Here is an 18,044-nt window from a genome sequence, read left to right as displayed (position 1 = left end):
TTACCTTCATGTAGTTTGTGCAGGGGTTGAACAGAGATGGTCGTCCATTTGATAGCACATTCGTTTTGAATGCGTTCACATCCGTTGGCTTATGAGCTCCCCCTAAGCAGACGTCTCCGACAATAACCCAACCTAAATCTAGTCTCTGGGCGTAAGGCATGTTAAGAGGTCCATTGATTTGCTCACGTGCTTTATGAACACTTAAGATATCTCTTCCCAACAGCAGAAGGATTGGAGCATCAGGATCATGTTCTGGAATCTTATCTGCAACAGATTTCAGATGTGGGAAGTACCGCGTGACATCAGGTGTTGGAATTTCAGATCGGTCATCAGGGATCATATCACATTCAATGAGTGAGGGAAGTTCTACCTGAGTTTTCCCATCGATGGATTGAATTGTGAAGCCAGATGCTTTGCGCCCTTTATTCTCCATAGATCCCGAGCATGTTTTTAGGGTATATGAGAATGATTCTCCTGTGATGCCGAAAACATCAAAAAACTTTGTTTTGGCTAATGATCGATTACTTTGATCATCCAGTACTGCATACATCCTCACAACATCTTCAGGTCTGTTACAAGGATATACTGTCACCAAGCAGATTTTAGAACACGATCTGGGCTTTGTCATGCTACCACAGATTTCTGTACACTTGGATACTATGTTTGCTGAAGTAGCTTCTTCTTTCTCCCCGCCATGCTGGCTCTCTCCCACAGGCCGCTCTGTAACCCAAGGAGCTGGACCTGGATGCAGCGCTGTAGTGTGCCTGTCACTGTTGCATTCTTTGCACTTTATGTTGACTATACAGTCTTTGGCTACATGCTGAGTAGACAAACAACATCTAAAACAAATGTCGTTTTCTTTCAGGTACTTTTTGCGATCATCTATGTGTCTATTTCTGAACTCACGACACTTTGCCAATGGATGAGGTTTATTGTGGATAGGACATTGACTGTCTGGTTCAATTGATTTCTTATCAGGGTTTTTCCTTTGAAAGGGTGTATGCACTGTTGACACCTCTGTCTTTCTGACTGACACAGATGATCGGTCGCTGTACTTCGCTGCAGACGACTCTGTTTTTGCATAAGTTTGACTACTGCTCGTTGAGAATGAAAAACTTGGATCATTCTTGATCTTCGCTTGATTAACAATGAATCTGGTGAAAAAACTGAATGGTGGAAAGGAAACACGGTAATCTTCCTTGTACTTGAAGCCTTGTGCAATCCACTTTTCTTGTAAACTGTATGGCAGCTTTTCAATGATTGGTTTAACTCCACGAGCAGTGTCCAGATACGTCAGCCCTGGTAAGTGGCCTACTGACTTTGCTGCATCCATTTCTAACAAGAGGTCTCCTAGCTCTCGCAACTTTACATTGTCTTTAATAGAGATTTTAGGAAAATTCTCCAGTTTTTTTAACAGAGCATCCTCAATAACCTCAGTGCTACCATAGCATTCTTCTATTCTCTGCCACGCCACCTGAACACCCAGTGTTGCATTATGGACATATACTGACCTGATTCTTTTGACTTGTTGTGATGATTCTGGCCCGAGCCACTTTACGAGCAGGTCTAACTCCTCACTGGCAGTTAAATTGAGTTCTCTTATCACACTCCGAAATGATGTCTTCCATGCCCAATAATTTTCTGGGCAATCATCGAATGTCAGTAACCCAGTACTTACTAATTCTCGTCGTATCAGATGTTTCGTTAGGTCAGTAGTCTCTAAAGGTCTCATTGGATAGTCTCTGCAAGAGGATTCATGAGACTTTGTATAGCATGTGGGATGCTGTGGAGCACTGTAGCCTCCGCTGTCTCCTATGCTTACTTTTGGTGTTGAGACATCGACTATGTTACTTTGTGGGAGAGAAATAAACCTAGGAGCTCTTGAAGTAAACTGTGGACATGTAGAATCTGGAAACTGTAGTGATGCATGAGACGTAGATTGCATGTGAACCTGCTCCAAATTATCTTCAGTCAGTGAATGATTCTCCACATACTCACTGGTTCTTTGTGCTGAATCTTGAATTACTAATTCTGAGAAGTCTTGAAGTGGATCCTCCGGTTCGACTGCGGCTTCATACACTGCTGCTTCGGCCGAGGCTGCAACCGCTGCCCTTTGCTTTTGTAGCACATGCAAATTAGCTTCTAATTCTGCTTTGCGTCTCACTGTTTCCGCTTCCAATTCTGCTTGCTCTTTCATCATTTTTGCCTCTTTTTCAGCATAAGACACTTCTGCGCGTGCCGCTTCGGCTTTTGCTCGAGCACGAATAGCTGCTGAACTGGCAGCTGATCTACTCGAGCGTGAAGAATATCTGGAGCCAGATACTTGAGATCGCTTCTCAGAAGCTTGCTGGGCCTTTTCAGCATCCTTATCTGGATCCATCTTGACTCCATGCAAAGTGCAGTCTTTCACTTTTTGATCTCAGAATTGTGCAGCATATGATGGTAAATACAGCTCTTGTTAATCTTTTCCGATGCGTTGATGCCTTTTTACTATGCTGTCCTCGCAACTGCGTCACTTTGAAGAAACTAGACAGCTAGCTAACAAACACACATGAAGCAGTTTATCCTTCCAGAATGTTTACTTCTGTGATCCTTTTTCTTATTTGTAAAACTGAAATACAATAAACAAGAAATGAAATTACAATTTGTACATTAATCTGTTTGAAATACATATAAACGCGTACATCACAATCTGCACGTGCGTATACATGTGATAGAAAACTTATTTACATTTTCATATCGATCACAAACTATTCTTCAAGAGGAAAGATTATGTTACCTCATAACACTTTTAAACATCGCTTAAAATAGTAAATAAACTTACAGGCATATCTTCATCCAGGGCAAAGACTGTTTGAGCGTCGAATTAACTCTACAGTATGCTGCACGTTGAACTGCTGCCGAACTAATAAATCAACATTGCAAGTGCGCATGTACAGGAAAAATAACAACTGCAATACTGCAAATGTCCGCTAGATGGCGATTATATACCATGACAATGGGCAGAACAATGATAATAATAGTCATTTAAATTAAAAAATATTTAAATAATATCATGTTATATATATATATGCTGTATATATATATATATATATCATTGATTCTTGAGAGTCGGGACAAAACATGTCCCACAAAGAAAAGTCTAATTTATAGCAAAAATGAAGAAATTCATCATGTATGACAAACTTACAAAGTTAAATCTAGAGGAATTGTATATACCTATCTGATTTTTAGAATAAACTTTTTTATCTTTTTGGGGAAAAGTTGTTAAAATGTATGGTCTGTGGTTAGATGGTCCATGTTATTGCACTTGTCCTCAGCAAGAGGTTACAATATTAACCATCCCAAAAAACTTTAAAAAAGCTCTACAATTGTGAAAACATATATATCAAATAAAAAATAAGGGGTATAAATATAAAAAACAATGCATGAAGTGAACATCAAACAATATTTTCCATAAATATTTGCCTATTAAAGTTGTGTCCTCAGTTTCTGTCAACCCCGTCAGATTTTTTCATAAAGCTCTTTAAATCAGGAAATAGCATGGTCAGCTATATCCTTGATGACCCCTTTTCATCTCCCTGTCTGTGGTGAATGCAGCACTACCACACATGCTCTGGAAAGGTTTACATTTTTTAATATTTTAGACAAACAATGTCAATATTCCTATGGTCACAGCTGGACCATGTCAATACCATCTTTCTGTTAAGATACTTTTTTTAAACCATAGTGGATTGAATTTAAGCATTTTAGTGAGGTTATTGGGACAGCTAGCAACTGAGGAAAAACTACCTAGCTGCAGTGTACAATACATGTTTTGGCGGGAAAATACATGCCCTTACGTCAACTCCGTCAGACGTCAACTCCGTCAGGTTCTATGTCTGACTGAGTTGACCTGTAAGCTGACGGAGTTGACAAATCCACCAATAACCTCTTAATGTGCGAATATAATATTATTTGTGAATATAGTGAAGGGTTAAACTGTTATTTCAGGGTTTTATTTACACATAAATGCACATACATAGCATGCATTACATTATTTAACCATACGCATGTCCGACGCCTGCTGCTCAAGGCATAAGCACAGGTTAGACAAAAATGAAATCTTAAGTAAGCTAATTGAACCTGATTCTAAGCTACAGATTGTGTGGTGCAGTATTGTTGTCAAGGAATGTCAATTTAAGATCACACCCAGTATAAAGTAGGCAGTGCAGGGCAATCACACATCCAACACACCCAAACACACACATACGCGCACACACACACACACACACACACGCCACTTTAAAGTAAATGGCTACTTACAAAGGAGGAAAGGAAGAGGAGAAGAGGTGGATGAGAAAAAGTAGAGCAGGAAGTGGTATAGGGGAGGTAGATGAAAACAAAGGGGGAGGAGGGCCCCTGGTTTCCCTTATTGTTTTTTTTTTGTGAAAGTTGGAAACGGTGTAATTTATAATAGTTGGAAACGGTGTATGCGCTTATAGTTTGCTTTACAGTAAGTTCAATACTCTAATAACAAGGAGTAGTTTTAGTAGTAGTTTAAAGAGCACATCTGTTCAATAATCACAATGCACACATATTTTTTGTCAACACCGTCATATCTTCATCAACACCGTCAGATCTTCATCAACACCGTCAGTTTTTCATCAACACCGTCAGTTTTTCATCAACACCGTCAGATCTTCATCAACAGCGTTGGATGTATGTTTTTGTTTTTGTAATTTTTTTGGGGGAAAAAATTCTTCCTTCAGTTTATGTTGTTTTTGTAATAAAGGACCATCTGATCTACATCATCTTATGTTTTATTTATTTAAGGAATTTGTTTTTACAATATTGAAATTAAAATCAAAGTTTGGAAATGCAAATATTTAGAAATCTGAGTTTTCAGAATAGTGTGAAATCACAACTTAAGTTTATATATTGTATTTTTTTTACATATCAGAGTAACTAAACACTATTACAATATACTTCAGAAATTTAGTTTCTTTTTGGATTGGAAGAATTAAAATTGTATACTTTTTAGTGTGTTTGACGGAGTTGACACAAATCCAGTTCTGAAGGGAAACATGCTTATTTGTTAAAAATGTGTTTTTATTTAGAACCTGTTCCTTTACATGGTTAAATAGCTAAGACCTTTCTCTGCAGAAACATACAACTCTAATTGAAATAGTGTGTATTTTTTTTAAAGTTTTTTAAAACGTATTTTGTCCCGACTCTCAAGAATCAGTGATATATATATATATATATATATAGGCCTATATGATCCAAAGTAACTAGTAACTAACTACTTGTAGTTTTTTCATTGGATACTTTTTACTCTTACTCAAGTAACTGTTAAGATTATTACTTTTACTTTTACTTTGAGTAAATAGTTCTATAAGTACTTGTACTTTTACTTGTACAGGTTTTGGATACTCTACCCACATCTGTTTAGATATTTGTGACACATTTCGTAGTGAAGTCTGAAACCACAGTGGAAATGATAAAGTGCACTCATTCAATCTCATAATGTACTGCAATAAGCAGTGTCCAACTCATACACTCAATGACTAGAGAATATGCATAATGTACTGTTAGGGTCACATCAAATTAACTTATGAATTGAGCTGTGACATCAAAGGCAACAGACATTCCATTATGCTTTTGCTTTTGCATAATGTGTTTCATTGTTGTCTGTTTAATATACTGCCTTTTTTAAACAATATTTACTTGTCACCTCCCCCAACTCAAACATACCAATCACAGCTCTTACAGGTGCTTTTAAAAGCATTTCTCAGGTAAAAGTAGGCATCTTTCAATAAAAGGTCCATTTGGAATACTTTTTAGCTGTGTTGCTATGTGCCATATGACTCATGAGTAAGTAATTGAGTCTAACACTCAAGAGAAAACGAACGCGTCTCACTTGTAATAAACCCGTCCAACGTATCTGCACTGGGCGCATTTTTTGACATGATGCTAAAGGACACGGAGGCTGCCTATACTGGACACGTCAAAGTAAACTAAATAAAAAGGAATATAATATGTCTTTCCAACGCAATCTCTTTCTGAATGGGTGCATGATGATGTTGTATTAGGGGCAATTGTGGGCTAATGGTTAGAGAGTCTGACTTGTAACCTGAAGGTCGTGGGTTCGATTCTCAATAATGTCAGGAAAGACTGAGGTGAGGCCTTTGAGGAAGGCAACTAACCCCCAATCACTTCCCGGGCGCTGCAGTGAATGGCTGCCCACTGCACCAGGTGTGTGTGTTCACTACTCACTGCTCCTAATGTTTGTGCACTAACTTGGATGGGTTAAATGCAGAGGACAAATTCCAAGTATAGGTTGCCTTACTTGGACTTCACTTTATTGAAGCGTTCATTTTAGCGTGTAGCTTCGACCCATTCACTTTGACATGTTCCTGAGCCGTTTAATCTTTGAAGGTCTAAGGGGCCTTTTACACAACACCATTTTCAACTAAAAACTGAAAACAAATTTGGAAAATGATAACGTTTTTGTCGCCATGTAAACAACAAAGACGCATATTACGTGTTCAGTCTAGGTGCGTAATGTTTGTTTCTTTACAAAGTGGCATCGCCAACTACTAGCATGGCAGCATAATACAGCGTTTTTAGTCGTTTTCTGAGATTCTTGTGAAAGGGGGGTAGTTTTGACTATGTAGTTGTCTGTACGTGAAAAAAGCAAAGGAAAAACTTTTCTGTTTTTAGTACATCGCCGTGTAAATGTACCCTAAATGCAGGGAATTTTAGCTATAGCAAATTATCTGAAAAAAGATATCAAGAATCATGAAATAAATTCATGCATTGTCTTCCTTTTGCTTACTTTTGTCACTGGCTTTGCGTAGATTCTAAGAAGAATGCAATACAATGCATAACATAATAGATGGTTATTACATTACTACTGAGATTGCGTGACCTTGCCTGTGTTTGTTTTAGAAACCGTTGCATGGGCCCTATTTTGGTATGTCACTTAATACAGCTGAAATAAAATGATGCATGCCAGATCATTAAATCATGGTAAATTCCTCTCTGACAAAGTTGATCCAGGAACATGTTAAACTTGTTTTAATCGGGTTGTGCAGAGCAGTGACATCATCTCTAAGATGCTTAAAGAAATAAATTAAAAAATAAAAACTACTTATGGTGGGGCTCTTCAAACGTTTTTCAGGGAAAGGAAAAGCTAATTATCACTATGTCAATTGCAATTTCGGAAGAGTGAATCACTCATATATGTATATGTCACTTCCGAAATTTTGTTCACAAGTCTTTCATCTGAAGTCTGAGTCAAGTCAGGAGTCTTTTGTCACGAGTCCGAGTCGAGTCTTATGTTATTTCATGCCTAACTTTTAAAAATGTATTATGCTCAAAAATCCTATTTTAACCTAGTTGTTTTATATATACAAAATATATGATCTTTCTATCATTTGCTTTGTTTGTAATAAAGGTCCTAAGATGTACAAAACAATCATCCTGGCAACAAGAAGAGTAGTCATTCTCAAAACAATCGCTAAGTGGATAGAAAAAAAGCTCAATTTAATCGATCCTCAATTCAAACAGTAAGTATACCTTTCCCCTGGACAGCCATCGAACATCCTTGTTCGTCCTTGAACATCCACAGGCCTTGCTTTAACAAACTTTACAATTCTCACAGCATCATCCAAAACTTCCTTCACACGGCCAGACACTCCCTTGGTGGCTACCACCTCTATGTGGCATCTAATTCGGTTTCCATAACAAGATTGAATTTTTACACGGCCAACCCACAACCTGAGAGTGGGTGGACTGTTTTTTTTTCAAGCCTCTAACCACAAAGCCTCCCGGGTATGGCTGAACCTGCTGGAAGCTATTGCTCCCAGTCCCACCAGTACAGCCCTTGCACGCAAGCTACTACACCACTGGCAAGGTACAGTCCGAGTACTAGATATTATATATGATATTATTACATTTGTTTATTAAACTTTTGCTTGAGGGTGCTTATATTTAAATTTGACTTTGTGCTGTTTTTTTGTTGTTGTTTTTTTTACCCATGTTTTAATTATTACAAAGTCTGACTTACTTCAATGCCTTGAACACCCTGGGCAATCACATGCTTTGACTGCAAAATCTTGGATGGAGCGGTCATTGTCCACAGTCTGTCTACTAATACAGTAAACACATTTAATGAATATGCAAGTAATGTGTTCATCCCTTACCTGCAGAGGCAGCTACAGGATACACAGAGGTTGGATATTGTATGGGATACATAAATCTCAGACAGTTTGGAGTCCACGTGTCAAGAGAGGTCAATGCGTACACAGGAAAGTGTCTGGCCAAACAAAGCTGCCAGGCAATTGGATGGATTTCCTACATGATCCAATGAATAAGAAAGAGCTTTTTCCCTTTCTGACATCTAAGACTGAAGAGTTCAACTGGGCCCCAGACAATTATCTGTATATCACATCAGGGTAAGCTGTATCTTCCTTTGGTTCCAGCAGCACCCTGAGCAGTTGCAATCATGAAGAGGCAAACACCCGGATTGTGATTCATATACAGCATGCCCTGGAGCAAGGAGTAAAAACTGTCCATGTGCGTACTGTGGACACTGATGTCATTGTGATTCTTGCAGGTTTATTCCATGATTTACTTGTGATTCAACCTTTGTCTGACATCTGGGTGGCTTTTGGCATGGGCAAAAAATACAGATTTGTAAAAGTCTGTATGTAAAAGTCTGGGTAAGGACAAGTCTCAAGCACTGTTGATGTTCCATGCCTATTCGGGTGCTATACAACATCTGCTTTCACTGGGAAGGGTAAGAAGTCAGTTTGGCAGGCCTGGCTGGCAAGCCTATGATGAAGCCACTGAAGTATTTGCTTCCCTTACCAGAAATCTATTCAAAATATTAGATGCTGCTTCATGGCAGTTCCAAAAGCTTGACTGATCTTGTATGCCAAGTCCAGTCCTTTAAGCTCCATTGTCCAAAAGAGGAAAGAACTCTTCTGCCATGGGAGTAGGACAATGGAAAAACTGCCACCCACCCAAGATACTCTGCTGCAGCACATCAGACGGGCAGTTTATCAGACTGGAATCTGGGCGACCAGCACACTCTCACAGCAAGGTATTCCTTCTCCAAGGGACCATGGATGGACCAATGAATCAGGGTCTTGGGAATCAGTTTGGATGACACTTCCAGAAGTCCCCACAGCCTGCAGAGAACTTATCAAATGTTGCTGTAAGGGGGATTGTTCCACCTGCAAATGTGGCAAAGCAAGTGTAGACTGCTCACCTCTTTGCAAATGCAACTGTAAAGACTCATAATTATCAATTACAGGGCCAATAAAGATCATATTGCTAATACTTTGACACTTTATCTTGTGCAGGAACTTGAAAATCACTGTGTTTTTAAGCATAGTTCATTGATAATGATATACTTCTAATATGACATGTTACAAGGGTTTTTTCCGAGGGCTCCTAAGCCAAAATTACACTATAGACCCTAAGGAAACACCATGCAAAATTTGGTGACACGTGTAGTGTATTGTAATGGTCATATTTGCATAACTATGTTTGGTATCAGGTTGGTTAGCTTCAGCTGAAAATTATTTCCTTGTAATCGGTTCCTGGCACAATGTAAATGTACTAAAATATATTCCACAATGTTTACTAGATTTGTTGTATAAAAGTTGTAAATATGTAGTCCATTAAATTCTAAAGGAATAGTTCACTCAATATAAAACAATAAATCTCTCTCTCTCTCTCTCTCTCTCTCTCTCTCTCTCTCTCTCTCTCTCTCTCTCTCTCTCTCTCTCTCTCTCTCTCTCTCTGTCACGTTGTGGGTTTTGTGTCTTGTTCCTTGTTCTTGTCTGTCATTTGATTCCCTGATTGTCATGTGATCGTGCCATTGTCTTGTCATTTGTTAATGTCTGATCATTGTTCACAGGTGTTCCTTGTCTTGTAATTAGTCTGTGTATTTAAGCCCTCATGTTTGCCCTGTGTCTTTGTCTACTATTGAATGTTTGTCCAGGTTCTTGTTCTGAGTTTCATGTCTTGCCATGCCCTTGTTTTATGTTTGATGTTTTGAAGTAAAGTTGCATTTGGGTTCGGGATGGGCAAATGAAGCCTCATGAAGCACTGAGGCATTCCCCTGAATGTTTCGGGAAAAGATTCGAAGCATCAAGAGTGTCGAAAACAGCACTTGTGGCAGGTCAAATTTATAGCAGCCATGTTAATGAGCAGCTGAGTGTGCAGCGTCGTTGTTTTATCCATTAAGCACAAATAAAAGCCTGATAACGCTAAATGTTCAGTTTTCTGATAATATAATTCACATATTAAAGTGTGGCAATACAATAAATGTAACAATTATATTAATACTAATTATAAAAATACCAACAGAGTTGCTTGATGCAAGTAAATGTTGGTCTAATTATTTTATGGTTTCTATGCTGTCTATGTGTCAGAATATATGATCATGTAACATAGGCTATAGGCTTATTTATATATATATATATATATATATATATATTAAAAAAAAATTGTGAATTTTGTGAGCTCTGCCATGGGGTGGACTTTAACGATAATGTCTTAAAGGACATGTTCCGCTATGGGCTTACGGATTTATAATGTCAGAGATTCAACCCAGAGATGTTTTTACACTTTTTTTTTGCACAAATTTTTACATCTGTAAATGGTGTTTTATATATATATATATATACACACACACACACACGCTTTTATGGATAGAATGACACATTTAGACAATTTTATATAATATAAAAAAATATATAATACATTAGTGGTAGTAGTGTAGATATAGATACATTTGTATCCTGTCAATAACTTAAAAAAAGTTAAAAAACTAAATAATAAAAGTTCATGATATTTTCTTACATCATTTCTATCCAATTAAATAAATAGAAAATCATATTGAAAATATTTTGAAAAATGGATGGACAGTTTTTGAACATCACTACTGCCATCATAAAATAATGCCAGATTTTTCAACTGTTAGTAATGATCGACCATAAATAGCTTTGTACCTTAAAAAAGCCTCCATACATTTTATCGCTACATCATCTACTTCTGGATCAAACTTGTTTGCCAAAAGATGGTGTTGCTTCACAATCCATTTCAAGTCCCCAGCTCCATAAATACACACCCCCCGTCTGTGCGTCCCAGTGCATGGTGGGTAGGGAGCCCCACTCTTTAGATCTCCTTCAAGCGAGCTCCATTTCACTAGACGAGCAATTGCGTTCATGTCCGATTGCTCGTACTTTCTGTTTGGAGGGTTTGATCCTGGTACTGAAGGCATCCGCTGTAACGTAGCCCACATGTGCTCATCTGGACTGTATGTGTCTTTCTCCCATTCCATGAAATCTTGAGTCTCTTTGCTTTTAAAGATGTGATCCACAAACTCTCTTGAAACCACAATATAAGCATTTCCCGAGAACATAGGGCTCTGAATTGGCGGGGGTGACTTTCTAACATCGGTCCGAATCACACCGTTCGTAACATTGTGATGAAACTCCCAGCGCACCTTTTTAGACTCTACAGCCTCGGACTCCAAACTGTTCATTCCGTTCAGTTGTTTTAGAGTCTGAACCATTTCAGCATTGGTTTTAATGGGGAAATCAGTGCCACAGGTGTTGAGCAGATACCTCCACTGGACGGGTGACTTGAGCAGATCCTGCATGCAGTTGATGTCCGCTTGAACTCGAGACCAGGAGGCGTAGATCACATTCTCCAGTTTGCTGGCCAAAAACACGTTGGTCAGACAGGACGCAATGGCCCTAACTGCTTCTTTAAAGATCTCAGGAGACCTCTGGTCCACATGAACACAGTACACATTGTCAGGAGTGTAAATGGCTCTTAAGAGCCTTTCAAACATCTCAATCTTCTCATGGATCACCATGGAGTAAGCAATGGGGAAATCTCTCTCCTCTTTACTGAGAGAAAGCGCCAGAAACCCTCTGTCTCGGATGTAGGATGGACAATCCTTGGTTGCGTTGAGATAGAATGACTCGGGTAGCAGGGATTTCTTTTTTTTAGAGGCCAGGAGATTCCTGAAAATGTCCTTGTCCACTCTGTCCATGTCTCCTTGGATAATAGCAGAACAAGCCTGTAGTTCTCCAACATTCTGCTTTAGTAAGTGATTCAAGTCCAGTTTCCCATTAGAAGGATAATTCTTCGTTATATAGTTCAGCAGATAGAGAGAAAGTGTTGTACTCAGTGAAAAAATGGAAATTCTTTTTAGAGTCCTATGTTTGTTAAATGCCATTTCAGTTCTATATCATTTTAAACCAGACCTTCCAGAAACTACTGCCACTGTGCCACTAAGGCATGAAACAGCTTCTCAGGTTCATATACCACAGAGATGCGGCAATAACTAAGGCAGGTGGAAACGGTAGGCAAGGTAGGGACCGCTCATCCATGGAGGAAGCCCTGGTTACCAGCCATGGATTCATTTCTATGGGGACAATTAAGTGACATTTCCTTGGATCTTAACTATATTTAGAGGCAAAAACATGCATATAAGATGTTGTCTGTATACAGTCAAATGCAGGTTAATTGTATAAATGAAGATAAAGAATAATGATTCAAGCGATTGATTCACTGAAGATGTGAACTTGAAGTATATTTTTGTACAGACACACACAAGCTACAAAAAACTATTTAAATTCAAACCGGGGTCTCTGGCGTGGGAGGCGGGCACGCTAACAAGAACGCTAAAGACCGGTCCTACTCGCTAGCGCCTCTTGAGGTCAGCGCCTCTTACTGGCCTACGTCTGTTACACCAGCAAACACAGAACATCCCCCTAACGTTCCCATACGTTTCCCATTTGGTTATTTTTTTGGGAACCAAATAAGAATGTCGAACGTTCTCTGTAGGTTCTTTTTTGCAACCAAGAGAAGCATCCCAGAATGTTCCCAGCAGGTTATTTATTCTATAACCTAAAGAGAGCCTTTAAACATTCCATGCAAGCTATTTATTTTATAACCTAAAGAGAACCTTCCCAGAATGTTCCCTGCAGGTTGTTTTTAGGTTTTATTTTTATAACCTTAAGAAAACCTTCTCAGAACGTTCCCTGCAGGTTATTTATTGTATAACCTTAAGAGAACCTTCCCAGAATGTTTCCTGCAGGTTATTTTTAGGTTTTGCCCCATGTTTGTAAGATGTTATTTTTTATAGCCTATCATTATTTGCTCAATTTAAATTTGAGAGAACACATTAAACAAGAAACAACCAATCTGACAAAGTGCGTTTTTATGGTTACAAAGTAAAATTATTATAATTATCATTATTTGATTTAAATATACACATACCCCTGTAGCCCATCAATTATGTCCGTGCTCAAATTTGCTAAGCCATTCCCTTCTTCCTATATAGGCTAGTACATCCCATATAGCCTACTATTCGGTTGTTAAGTCTGACGTCACGCGTGACGTTTAGCCTCTTCCGGGCCCAAGCGCTCCGCTCGTCCACTCCAGATCCTAGACTAAATAAACCCTTTTCTTAAGGGCTTTTTTCGCTTCAGTGCCAGTGGGTGTTACTAGGGATTAAGGGATAGCACCCACTGGCGCCAAAGTTTCTTCATTCGTTTAAGATTTGTAACTTACCTTATCAACTGCAGCCATTTTCTCTTATCTTTCTCGTCACAGGGAAAGCGGTAGAATGACAGTTGAATGTCACTTGTTTTTTAACTCCGATCTATTTAAACAACACGGGAACACGTTAAAACTCGGGCGAAAGCGGTAGGTAGGTAGAGAGGACCCGGCCTTTGGACCCGGAAACAGTATTATCGGAGAGTGGTTACGTCACGACTTAACAACCGGATAGGAAAGAGTAACCAAGAATATGAGTGCCCGATTTTGGACACAGTAACTCCATGGCTATGTCCAAAATTACCCCTTATCGTTAAATAGGGGACAGACATTTGTTATGGTGTCCGAAACCATAGCGAGTGCACTCATTCAATCCCGCAATGCACTGCAATAACGAGTGTACAACCGTACGCTCAACGGCTAGACTCGAGAATACCCATAATGCACTGTGAGAGTCGCAAACTGAATGAATTCCCGCGTTTCGCCGGGAGATTGCGCCTGCAGCTGAATCAAATCATCCATCCATTTTCCAAACTGCGCTGGTCCAGCATAATATCATTCAGGTAGCCTAAATTCCTTTTTAATTAAATTTGTTATTAAAATTGATTAATTAGGTAGTTTCCATCATGGCAGAGTTTTAGATAATATTTTCAGGCTACTATACGAGCTGCCAGTTTAGCAGCCAGAAATTATTATTTTAAAAACAGCACAAACTATGCCAAATCAACAGCCCTTCCGGCGCACTCAGTGTCCGAATTCACTCACTCATCAACTCTTTCAAATGGAAATAGTGAATTAGGGTATAGCCTAGGAGGCAATTTCGAACACAGCACGTGTCATTAAACTGAATGAAATATAACACGCGGTAGCTAATTAATTGCGATCATTGGTCACTGCGAAAACGAAAGGCGCCATTTGTCCATGGCATGATATCAGTAGAGGCAACGATATGCGACACAATTATCGACGCAAGGCTATCCCTCTCACAAATCATTCATTTGGCTTCAGAAGACTTGGAACATTAAACACCATTTGCAGCTATTGAGACTACTTTTGTGATCCATTTTTTTAATGGTGCTTTGCGTTTAAATCACAGTGCGCTTGTAAAGCTGCCTAACTTTTTTTGTGTTTCACTAAAGAAAGAAAGAATGAAAGAAAGTAAAATCAACATTCTGTCATTATTTTATTCAGACATCTGACTTACCAGCAATGGCAGTCTCGGGTTGGGCTATTGCTGTTGAAAGATGTTAGACTAGCTGCTTTGAGTCCACATGGTAAAAAGTAACATAAAGCCATTCTGTAGAAGAGTGTAATCTACATGGCACTAGATTCTCATACGGTTCTAGTTAATTCAAATAGTCTATTTTAACGAGTCTCCAGCAGGGGGCACCATAATATCAGATTTTCAAACAAGCTTTGTAAACACTTCCGTACATGGTTAGCATATCGTGTTTGCTCGGTTAACAACACAGAACCCCACAACACAACTTTGAGACTATCAATTGGGCTGTGATCAATTATCCTGCAGATGCAATAATTATAAAAAAAAAAAAAAAGATTGGCTTATCCCATAATTAACAAGTCTTGACATGACAGGCAGCATAGAGGTCCATTTCATGCTTTTAAGATCTCTCAACACAAAACTGGCCACTGGTAAAACATCTAGCCTACTATGATATTGAAAATGTATGAATGAATATGCTGAAAAACCTGTAAGACCACGCGGTTACTTTTTTAATTGCTGTCATTAGAAAAAGATGCCTAAAGGCATCTACAATCATGGATTTGACAATCATGAACAATCACTATCAGGTTTACCCACTTATAATTTGACACTTATTTTAGCTTATTTTACACTCTTAGAAAGAATGTGCTGAACTGTCCTCAACAGTGAATGTGTCAGGAAGATTAACACATAAATGTGTAAATGTGTCATAATAACACATCATGTGCTGCCTGTCGTCGCCTGCTGTTTAAATAAGCACCTAAAACCGTACACAAAAAATGTGCTGTTTTGGCACAAAATTAGTTTAGACAATAAATAACAATAAAATAAACTATTTATGAGTTCAACATTCATTATTCATTAAACATTGACGAGAAAATTCACAAAACTCAAACTGCAGAAAGTTATTTTACCCCCCAATTTCATTAGGCAGATAACCCTTTACATCATTTCAATCTCTTCATAACTTTGTATCTTGTATTAATGTAGATCTGATCATCCAAAAAACTAAATATCGGTGGGGACTCGAACAGACCAGAAGGAATTTTTACTGTGCCGCTCCATCTTTTCCACAGCATATGAGTAAAAGTAATCCTTTTTTGGATAAAAAAGCTTATCCAAGGCACAGGTCAGGCTCTGATCTTCCAATGTCGTTTTTGGCAACAATGACAAACTGGCGGGCGTCACTGATTAGTTTCAGAACTCAAAGCTTCCTCGTTAGTCCAATACGAGAGAGAGACGCAAACACAGAATTACTCGAGCAACAATATGATAGATACCTCTGAGGATTACAAAATGCAGTGCCAAGTTGTGAAACAACATTGCCTTATTTGCATTACCTTCCTTGTGATCCTAACATTAAGAAAGCATGGATGAACTTTATTTTTTAACAAAGTTCAAGATTGTATCAGTAAGACACTGTTCAGTTGTTTGCTTTTATTTTACTGCAGATTCACTTTTAAACTAGACTCCGTTCAACAGGCTTTCCATAGACTGAAAATAAAAGATAATCCAGTGCAGACTGAATCCGACAGTAATTTTGAAACACACACAGTAACAATGTTTTTACTTTGTGTCATTATTATTGCTTTGTCTGTCACAAAAAAATCCCAGAATGTCTTTCGAAAGAGTAGGGGTGTAACCCCGGCATGCTGGCCTAATTTGCCCAGTGGCCTCTGTCCATATACCAATTGGCTTCATCACTCTGTCTCCTCTCCACCAGTAAGCTGGTGTGTGGAGGGTGTTATGGCGCACTATGGCTGCCGTCGCATCATCCAGGTGGATGCTGCACATTGGTGGTGGTTGAGGAGATCCCGCTTTTATGTAAAGCGCTTTGAGTGCAGAGAAAAGCGCTATATAAATGTAATGAATTATTATGTATTATTATTATTATATATTGTACGAGATTAAAGCTGCAGTCCGCAGTTTTTTCCTCTTTGTCGCCATCTCTGTTCGAAATCTGCAATTGCAGTCATTCGCGGAATTATCAACTTTACGTGAGTTGCACCTCGACACGGCATAGTGCGGATGAATCCAATGTTTGAGGAGAGTGTGCGGCTGTCAGTCGCCACACCGGTGTGGATACTATTCGGAATCACAGATTCTACTTTTTGGAAGTATGACCAACATAATAATTTTCAACCAAAAATGTCATCTGAACAAGTAAGTAACAGCCACTTCTGTTCTTCTGACCAACTAACTGAAAAAAAAGCATTGCAGTAAATCGCACTGATTAAATCTAACGATCGATTATCATATCACATCAAACCATGCGAATTATACTTTGTTCTCAAATTGTTAATGTTAACAACATCAGCATTGCGTGACTACATTTAAAGCCCTTCAGATATTTATCCTTGTTTTCGCATGGGTCCGGTTGCAGTCTCTTTTTCCAAACTCTCAGTCCAAAGTCTTTTGTATTTTACAACGGGTGAGTCTATAGTTGTCACTGGTGATTGTCGTTTGAACCTTTCTGGATCCACCATCAAATTGATAAGTTTAATTAAATCAAGTGCTGTGAGAAAAGGCTATAAATCTCCACCTCCAGCATCCTCACACGCAATATAGCCTACCAGCCGAGACTCCTTTATGTGTACAGATGTGACGTAATGACGCAAAGACATGCTCAAATCTCCCGCGGAAATCCACCAGTACCACTGGAATTAAAAACATTATTACAAGCTTACCGTTTTGAATCGAGCTAAGGCAAGCAGATAGTTTTGAACACTGGCTGGTTATGTACTTGCTCAATTTTTTTTGGATAATTTTTAACCCAAAAAAGTTACGGACTGGAGCTTTAATAGTGTAAGGCAATGTTTACCTGAAGAAAGCAGGCTACTTTTCAAATCCTTGCTCCTTTTAAAATCCTTGCTCCCCATGACCTCATGAGCTGTTTCCATCTTGGAAAAGCCACTCCATTATTGACTTTGGTCTTGTTGATATGCCTGTCGTGACTCGTGTTGTTGTTTTAGTTCTCTCTTTCGCTTCCTTGGCAACTCTGTTACATGTCCTCGAGAATAGGCGTGATCCTCCTTCTTCAACAGGCTTTCAAATCTGCTGGCAGTCGCGAGTAATCTCCCCCTCGCATTCGTCATGGTGCCACTGACTGTAAAAGCGCGAAAGGCGAAGCTTGAATTTCCAGGTATGTCCCTCTTTGGCTAATGTATTTTCAAGATGGAGGCACAACCTGGCTGCCGCCATTCGAGCGACTCGCGCGTATGTTTTCTGAATGGCAGATTCTACGCTT

The 18,044-nt window shown here is 38.9% G+C and overlaps 1 protein-coding gene across 1 annotated transcript; it reads right to left on the bottom strand.

The window, feature by feature from the left end:
• Positions 1–10,920: 10,920 nt before the first annotated feature.
• LOC130099283 (beta-1,3-galactosyl-O-glycosyl-glycoprotein beta-1,6-N-acetylglucosaminyltransferase 3-like) lies at positions 10,921–12,250 on the bottom strand. The gene has a single exon (XM_056264892.1). It carries the CDS (start codon positions 12,245–12,247, stop codon positions 10,949–10,951), a length of 1,299 nt encoding a protein of 432 aa, XP_056120867.1. The 5' UTR covers positions 12,248–12,250; the 3' UTR covers positions 10,921–10,948.
• Between the last annotated feature and the right edge of the window lie 5,794 nt (positions 12,251–18,044).

The sequence above is a fragment of the Rhinichthys klamathensis genome, unplaced genomic scaffold, assembly GCF_029890125.1.
Source record: "Rhinichthys klamathensis goyatoka isolate OS25496 unplaced genomic scaffold, OSU_Roscu_1.1 h1tg000228l_1, whole genome shotgun sequence".
Taxonomy (NCBI): domain Eukaryota; kingdom Metazoa; phylum Chordata; class Actinopteri; order Cypriniformes; family Leuciscidae; genus Rhinichthys; species Rhinichthys klamathensis.
This window is presented reverse-complemented; position numbering and strand designations above follow the sequence as displayed.